Genomic DNA, 9,656 nt, shown 5'->3' with positions numbered 1-9,656 from the left:
AATGAGTGGAATATCAAAGAATTCAGATGCCCAAAAAAAAGCCAAAAATCAAGAGACACTGCAGGAGGTACACATCACCCATGAGAGATCCCATGAAGTAGATGTGGCGGAATTTTTATAGTTCTAAAGGAGAAATGATTAGTAGATTCCCTCCCTCTCTCTTTCAAATCATGCATCTAAAAAGGCCTATGACCCATAATCGCTTTGGAGCCTCTGCTTTATTAATTCCACCAGTGGGCAAAGCTGTTTGATCCAAACCCACGAGTTGGTAGCATTTGCATTTCGGATTACACAATCTAATGTAATATATCTATCTATCTATCTACTTGAAGTTCATTGACCCTTTTTTCTATAAATAATAAGAGCCTATCTCTGACAGCCACTGAATGGATGTTGACCAAACTGCCCAATTTTGGGTGCAAGTGGCCACCTCCCCAAACAACTCGAGGAGCTCTAAAGAGTGTTGTAATTGCTAAATGCACTTTGTATTATTATGCATGAAATCACTTTCACGAATATTACTTTTGACTGATTGAGCAAATTTCAAAGTCAAGCACCTCATGAATAATCTTATCCGTTGCTCCTTTTTTCTCACATGAAACAAACATACTAAGCTCCTACAAGATACAAGTTTTTTTTTTTTTTATTATTATTATTATCATCTTTATTTTATTTTATCTCAAAGACTCGAACCTCTTTTGTCAAAATGAATAATACTTTGCTTCAAATTTTTTTGCAAGAAAATGGTTCTTAAAACTTGAGTTTAAAGGAGTCAAACGTCTGTGACTTGATTGACATAACTCTCAATCTCTAAAATGAAAATTTGGAGTTCGAAAACTTGGGTCGAGAGGAATGGAATTGACCTTGGAAAGAAGAAGAAGAAGAAGTTGTTGCAACGCCCTAATCATCATTGGAGATTGGGACAATTGTTGAGGTATGGATCTAGAACCTTTCTATATGCCTTTTTGAATGTGCAAGAACACCTAAAGTGGGTTTGATCTAAATCTTCTAGATGGAAATAATGGTGTCCCTAATAAACAGAGAAGAAAAAGAAATATAAATGGAGAAAGGGTAAGGAGTGAGGACCCCCCACCTCTGCCATATAAATTGGGCACGCAGGCATCTATCTAATGGAGACTCGAAACAGTATTCATGATAGAGATAGTTTACTCTGTTATGACCTTTTGAACGAGCTTAAATAACACCTATCTTTCAAATGATATATTTATGATCATTTGACCCCCAATTCCTGTGTTTTCGTCGGAAATTGACCGGGAGGGACCTCTTACATTAGTACTACACTCCACACCCATTTTCAGAGGTTTATTAATGTCTTTTTATCAGACATGGATTACATCTTTCTTCTTCTCTTGTTCTTTTTTTTTTTTTTTGATTAATTTTGATTGGTCACAAATAGCATGAAAACAAAATAATAATACAAACAGGAAAAATATATAAAATTGCATGATACAAATATAAGTTGAGTTTTTCAGCTGTTATCCTGTTGAATACCAGAAACGAAAGGAAAAAAAAAAAAAGGTAGTGATAGGATTACTATCTATCTACTACTCAGCTACTTCTCAAGCACATTTTAAATTTTTTTATTTTTTTATCATTTTTTAAGTATTTTTTTATTCTTAATTATTAAGAAAAAAATGAAAAAAATATATAATTTTATTAATATTTACTTTCTTAATCATTAAATAAAAAAATTAAAAAAATTAAAAAACAATTTAAATAATAAATAAATAATAATAAAATAATAATTCTACCATTATTCAAATAGAGAAAAAACATGACAGGGAAGTTCTCCTGCCATTGAATAGCTAGCTTTGTTGCATGAAAAAGAGAACCAATAATTCAAAGATTTTGTTGAACCAAAGCATTCTTTCTTGCATCGAGATTGTAAAATCGCTTACATGTGGGGCGATTGTGGCCATTGGCCAATGCCTTTCTCATTTCTTTAGTGTGACAGATTTGACACTTCTTTTTAACCATGTTTGATGGGATAAGTCCCCATGGATGTTTGACCAAACTTCGAAAAATCCAAATTGAAATCACATTCAAAATCGAGTTAGGACCCAATTTACTGAATCCAACAAGTTAACTTGTTTAATGAGATGATTGATGATAAGAGTTTGCATAGAATATTTTAGTATTAATTTAAAATATAATAAAAATACATATATTATAATTCAAGTATCTAAAATCATTTACAATAAGAACGTGAGATCAATTCAAGATTCCAGATAATTTCAATGAGAATGAAATTATGTATTGACATGAAGTGTCATATTTTTCATTGTTTAATAAATATCTTTTAATCATAAGGCCGTAGTAATTATAGTATATTAGTCATAGTCACAAAACTAATACAAAACACTTATTTATCTCTTAAACAAAGTAAAGCAAAGAGCTTCGTATATATATATATATATATATATATATTTTTTAATTCTATTATTTTTATTGAACAAAAGTATGAAAAAATGAAGATATGTTAGATTGTTGTTGGGATCCTCTACCCTCTACTCTTGTTTTCTAATATTTAAATTAATGAAATACTACTTATAAAAAGAAAAAATAGAAAGAAAAATTAAGATGAAATGTATCAAAAAGATTAGCCAGGACAAATAACTTCAGATATCTTGCCAATTAAAAAAGAAAATTGTTTAAGACAAGAATAATTAACTCAAAAAATCGACCTTGATGACACTTCTTTCGAATATTTATTGAAAAAAAGAAAGATAAGAACATAGTTATGACATTTTGATGATAATCTCGATTCACTTTGTCAGATTCTCTACAATTTGTAATAATGCATGAGGAATATATCATGAGATCTTCAAGTGTCAATCAATCTAACATGAAATGTAGCCACTTAATTTGACATTTGAGAATGATCTTAAAGACTGATACGGGCAATCCAAACTCTAGCTGTTTTAGAAAAATTCAAGGATGTCTTAGTCACTTGTAATGTTATCTTCTTGATTTGGGAATCAAAGAGGGAGAGGGAGGAATGGAAGATCCTACCACTTCCATCCAAATGGAGTCAAATATATTAGGTTAATGTCCAAACCAAGTTGTTTGTTTTTTACGTGACTTTTTAGAACGCCATGTTTGGCAACAGTGTCTGTCTTAGGACTTATAAACACTCTAATATCACCATTTCTCATTTATTATCTATGTAGTGTAGCCAGGCTAAAATGTCGGCAAAGCAAGCTTAATGCCACGACAACATATGAGAAGAAATTTGCAACACTAAACAAAGCGAAGATCAATCCTGGAAAGAGTGCGAACATATTCTAAAAAAAAAAAAAGGGTGAATTTAATTAAGTGGAGAAGCAGAGAGAGGGTACTTTAGTGGTTGACCTCGTGCTTAGTTCAGCCATGAATGTGCTTAACAGACAAAAGTAGAGAAAAAACCCAAAATCCTTTTGGCTTCACCGACTTTTTTTTTTTTTAAATAAAAAATATATATATTTTTCTCCCACCACTTTGATCACCCACTGGACTGGCACCACCTACCTGCAGAATTAGTTGGTTTTCGTTGTTTGTTCCCTTGGACGCTAGCTTCTTTAGTTCTTATCATCTCTGCATCTACAGTCTACACTAATATTTTAAAATAACAATAGAAATAACCATTAACTAAATTATTTTTATTTTTATTTTTTATTTTTGTAAAATTTTTAATTTGAACAAGGGCATTAATGTTACCCACCTCCCATAACGTACACGTGGCCCACATACTCAATGATCAGGTGGTGGGACAGGACTTTTGAGATTGGTCTTAACCAATCAAACACCAAAGAAGCTTAACTTTTGTCACTGCAACATATTATTATGATATATGTGCTTAGTAAACAGTATAATGCATGTGCTAACCAAACGGGGGTTGATATGCTTACTCATTCAGGACCACATAATTTGGTGAATATATTTATCTAAGAAATGATGGGATTGATTGTCAAGTAGGTAAGATAGGTCCATCAAATGGGTCGTTTAGTATCAAACGGCTAAGATTTGAGAGAGATGCAGATCGTCGTCCTTGTGTAAGGTCATTATCAATATTTTCAAAAATAAATTAAAAGAAAAAAAAAACACTTTTTTTAAGGAGGACAGGGTTGGTTGCCCCAAAAAGAAAAATTCAAAAAAAAAAAAGAAAAAGGAAACTCCAGAAGATATAATTAAAAAGCAGAGGCTATCGTTCATTAGCAATGGTCATCCAAGCGACTATTCCCACCGTAAGCAATATGGATAAGCTAAGCTACGGTACTCAAACTCAATGTTCTTTTATCGTTTCTGTTGAATCCACACCCCTCCTTATCTTTCACTGGCCATCTTCCCATGTAAAACGACCCAAATGGATCCTCAGAGAGAGAGAGAGAGAGAGAGAGAGTTGCCCAATTGCCCTAAGACAAATGATAAGAAAAAAAAAACGTTGGCATTGGTCCACTTGTTTTACAGATCAACAAATGGATCGACAAGAAAGAAAGCCGAAGCTTTGCTTCCCATCACTTATTCAATTGCACAGTCAGATCCCACTCTGATGATAAGCTTGCTTTTTACCATCCTGCCAGAGAGAATACCAACAAATAAGGCAGAAAAGATTTCTATCATAATAATGAGCGAGCAAGAGAGAGAGAATAGAGAGAGTCTCATTGGTGGACTTGGCTGCTTTATAACGCAAGCGCAGGGGTTGTGACAAGTCATCAAACCATAGGCCCCACCCCCCCAACCCAACCTATATCAACGTATAGATGAGATGAAGTCAGTACCCAACTCAGAAATACAATGCGGTAGCTAATAAGAGCAAGTAGAACCCCTCCCTGAACATGTCCCCATTATCAGATGGGAAATGGATTCAGTAACTAAACGACGGTACAGGTGGAAGAGCTCCTCCAAGGATCTGAAAGAACGTCAGGAATATTCAACGCCAGAAGATGATTGGGAATTTGGGATTCTACTGGTTATGTAAATTGGAATCCCTGACGGTGGAGATGGTGGAATCCTGTAGGCTGTAACGTGTACTTCTACTACACTTTCCACACATCATTAATGGGTCTCACTGTCAATTGATCATTCCACACATATATAGATATATTAATATATATATATATGTATGTATGTATGTATGTATGTATGTATGTATATGACATATGGTCCATGCAGATTTTGGCATTTATTTCCCATCTCACATTTGCTAACAATAACAATAATAAATTCAACAGTCAGGTGCTACAACACATCTGAAAAAAACAAGCACTTGGAAAGAGAAAGAGATGCATTAGCCTGGGCATTTAGTTCTCAGCAGCTACAGCTTAAACTAGCTACCATTTGAATCACAAAATAAACAGATTTAAGTTTTCTCGAGAGTGAACACTAGCTCCTGCTTCTCTACTGGTGGCATGGAAGATAAGTTCGAAATTTCACCTTTCTGAATCTCCATTTCTTCAAGACCCATCTCCATCTCCTCATAAATAATACTATCCACGTTTAAACTCTCATATTTTAAATTATCAATGTAGCTTGAAAACCCCTCCCAGCTTGACAACCGCTCCCCCCTTCTCCTCTTCTGGCAGCCTTTGTTTATGATAAAACGAATGTGAAAGCAAAAGAAACATAAAATTTGAGAAGCGTACCAATAGAACAATATTGGACAGTCCAATACCTCGCTTCTGTTATGGATGCTTTTGCAACTGCTCAAGCCAGGAACAGCAGTTGTTCACTCATATTTGTCTGACAGACGATGGTTGCAGGGACCTCCTTGCGGGTCATATAAAAGCCACCCGCCATCTTCAATTTTCCCACAAAAATGTTTTTAGCTTGCTTGGTAGCCACCAAACAGCCGAATCAACTTCTTTTATTGCAAGATGGTCACAAATCCTGGGGCATCATCCCTGGGGCCTTCAAGAGACCGATACATGTACAATATGTCAACAGTCTCATCTGTGTGCTCAATAGCATCATCCCTGATTACTTCCACCACCAGGCGGGGCAATGCTCGAGCAATCTCCTGACAACCTTGGGGAGATAACCTGCATGAAGACATCCAAAGGAACCTCATGTTGTAATAGTGATGCAAACCAGAACGCAAAGCTGCATCCCCAAATGGGCTATCCCTGATCTCAAGCTTCTGCAGTCTAGGGCAGCCCTCTAGCACATATTTAAGCCCCATGTCACTGTCTCCAGCAAAAGCAACTGACAGGGTACGAACCAGTTTCCCATATTTTCCAATATAACTGAAAGCACGATCAGTCAGTAAACCGGATACAGCAAGCCTAGTTAGCTTCTTACAGTTCATAACAATGGCTCCAAAACCTTCATCCATGGGTTCACCGGTCACACGGTCTGGGCGATGTCGCCCCATTATACAGAGACGGAACACCTCAAGATCCGGGCAATTCCTTGACATGGCTATCACTGCCGCATTTGTCATATGCTGGCAGAAATACAAAATCGATTGTAATTTCCTACAGCCCTCAGAAATTGCCTGGAGGCCCACGTCAGAAACAGGGCCCTCATTATCCTCCCGAGCGTCAAAAGGGAAAACACGAAGCTCACGCAAGTCCTTGCAGGTTGAAGACACAGCTTGAAGTCCTTCATCACATATTGAATCAAGGACCTGCATTATGGAAGCAGAAATAAGCTTCACAAGCCAAACCACAATCACAATTAGAACATAATTACAAAAAGAAACTTACCCAGAAAATCTGGAGTTTGTGGCAGTGAAATATGACTAATTTGAGTTGATCTGCATTAATATTCGCATAGCTAAAATTCAGGGAGGTAAGATTAGCACAGATTGGGTGGATGGCTGGTAAGTAATCTGGCAAGATTTCCCTGAATCCCGAGAGACAAACTAAGGATCTGCAAGCAGCAAAGGCAGTGAAAAAGTCGGGTTCTTGTTCACCATGAGCCATGCCCTCTGATGCACTAAAAGAGCCAGTTCCAAGGTGTGTGAGCTGCGGAGAACGTACCATCAGGCGATATAACTGCCCAATAGAAACAAAGCGATTCAACCTAAGCTTCTTCAATGATGGCGACCTAGCCACCAGCCTCTCCAATGCATCAAAATTTATTGGACATTCTACGCAATCGAAGATCAGTGACTCCAGACAGGTCGCTCCACTCTCCGGAAAAAAAGCAATCCAATCAACCTCATCATCCGTGACCTCGGATTCGATCAGATCAAGGACTTTCAGTTGTCTGAAGAAAGTTAAATGACAAGATTACATATAACATCATGTATAGTTACTTGGATTTTCCATCCAAAATACACCAACATTTTCTTAGTAACTCTATCTCGTTCTTGTTACGTACAAGTTAGGGTTCGCTTACTATAATTAGTAAAGAATACCATAAATCTCGAAACGCATCAAGACAATAAAACCATACCAAATCCATCAAACAGATCTACCCGTTTCTCCCCCAAAAAGTAAAATTAAAAGCAAAAGAAATAGAACCAAAAAGAGGGAGAAAAAACCCTAAATATACATTACAAAAAGTAGCAAACTTCTCTAATCAGTATACACGGCCCAGAGATCGTATATAGGTTTATCCTCAGATAGATCTAACTAGCTTGTGGGGAACAGGGGAAAAGGAGGTACCTGCACTTGCTGGCGATGACGGCGAGGCCACTGGTACCGAAGCCGTCGCAGCAGACGAGGACGAGCTCTTTGAAAGAGGGGAAGGACTTGGCAAGTAGGGTCAGATCGTCGTCCGTGACGGACATGCGCTTTAGGTAAACCTTCTCTAGCCAGGGATAGGCAGACGCCATGGCCGTCACCCAAGGGGCGAAGTGAGCCCCCCAATCGGGCGGCATCAGGTTGAAGTCCGCGAACCTCGGCCTTCCCTTGATGGAGACGGACCGGACCCGGGTGAACCGGGCCGTGGCCCGCCGTGGCGAGACCGAGTAGCAGTTGCCAATGAAGAGGTCGGATCGAGTGAGCGCCTCCACGCGCCACCACGACCTGCATACCAATGAGGCCGCGTTACGGTCCCGCCGGGAGCTGAGGAACTGGAGCACGTTTTCGAGCACGTTCTCGAGCACTTGGTCCGGGTAGGGGGCCTGAAACTCCATGGAACTGGGACCGGGTCCCGGCACAGGACCCCCAGAACCGGACACTCCGCTGCAGTTCCGGGTCTTGTTGGAGGACTCGGCGATGTCCGCCCCGCGAAGATCCAAGGGAGGGGACCGATCGTCGTCTTCGGACATTTCCGTCCGGTCCTTTCTCATAGGAAGGAACGACTCTGGCTCGCTCACTCTCTGATCTGGGTTTTGGCCAGATAAAAGCTTAATTTAATCAGATCGCAAGCTTTTGGTAACAAACAGAGAGAGAGAGAGAGAGAGAGGTTGGGGGATGCTCAACTGGGAAGTAGGAAGGAAGGAAGGACACTGCGTCGCAACAGTGAGCTTTATTCCTCCATGAATTTTATATCTATCTAATACTCCTTAAATGTTAAAAAAAAAAAGAAAAAGAGAGAGAAGGAAAGAAGAAATGTTAGAAAGTTGTGGAGGAAGCCCCTATATTCTTGAGTTATTCTGCAAATACCCCGACTAAAGTTATCCAGAAATATACGTATAGTTAAACCACCACCTCCCTCCCCAAGCACTGATTATCATTATTAAGTTTTCTTTTATGGCATCATTGTCCAAATCAATAAACTATGTATTGTCTCTGCCTCACTTTTTCCAAGTATGGAGCGTTTCCATTCCATGTTGTCATTGAAATTTGAATCTACTATTCTTAAACAGGACTTAAATGTAATTGGAAAATCTTTACTTTCCCAACTCCATGTCTTTTGTAAACATTAAAGAATGATATTAACAAAACCATGTATTGATCTTAGAGTGAATGTGAGGAGGGGGCAAGCAATTTATAATTTTATTAACACCTCCTTACAAGGAATGGTAATATGTGACACGACCCGTTAATCCAATACGAACACGATACAATAAAAGTGAGTTAGAGTTTAGCCTTAATAGGTTCGGATAAAAACAGATTGACCTATTAAGATACGATTGCTTAACGGATCACTAACGGGTCAACCCGTTATGACTTGTTAAGAAAATTAAATTTACCTTTATACCCTTAGACCTAAAGGGCAAGAAGAACGCTCCACTTATTTCTTCAAGTTCTAAATTTATTTAAACCTGTGTTTTTAATTTTTTATTATATTTGAGATTGTAACACTAATATATTTACATTGTATATTTTGTTTATTATATTTTGGATGTAATTTTAATAATGAATATTATTACAAATTGTGTGAATCATATTTGTTTGGATTGTAATTTTAGACTTGTAATTAGTTTTTTATAGATATTATTTATATTTAAATATTTATATAAAATCAATCAAGTCAAACGAGTCGTGTTGTCTCGTATCGTGTATGTTCAACCCATTAATATAAATAAGTTGAAATGGAACAGATCGTGTCGTGTCAATTTATTTCTTATTTATTAACAGGTCATGTCGTGTCAATCCATTATCTTACCATGTCGTGTTCGGATTTAAAATTTTGATACGAAATCTTTAACAGGTCGTGTTCGTATTGACCTATTAAATATAATATACATACCTTAACACGACACGAACACGATCCGTTAACACGATTCGACACCCATACTCCTTACTCCCTTGCTTACAATT

At 37.5% G+C, this 9,656-nt stretch overlaps 1 protein-coding gene across 1 annotated transcript; it reads right to left on the bottom strand.

Moving 5' to 3' along the window:
* Positions 1–5,179: 5,179 nt before the first annotated feature.
* On the bottom strand, positions 5,180–8,453 carry LOC108982026 (transport inhibitor response 1-like protein). Its single transcript, XM_018953293.2, has 3 exons — positions 7,611–8,453; positions 6,705–7,209; positions 5,180–6,625 (listed from the first exon to the last, which is right to left on the bottom strand). The coding sequence occupies exons 1-3, from the start codon at positions 8,237–8,239 to the stop codon at positions 5,864–5,866; spliced, it is 1,896 nt and encodes a 631-aa protein (XP_018808838.1). The 5' UTR covers positions 8,240–8,453; the 3' UTR covers positions 5,180–5,863.
* Positions 8,454–9,656: the final 1,203 nt, after the last annotated feature.

The sequence above is a fragment of the Juglans regia genome, chromosome 11 (genome assembly GCF_001411555.2).
Source record: "Juglans regia cultivar Chandler chromosome 11, Walnut 2.0, whole genome shotgun sequence".
Classification (NCBI taxonomy): domain Eukaryota; kingdom Viridiplantae; phylum Streptophyta; class Magnoliopsida; order Fagales; family Juglandaceae; genus Juglans; species Juglans regia.
The sequence above is the reverse complement of the archived record's forward strand: the minus strand, read 5'-3'. Positions and strand labels throughout refer to the sequence as shown.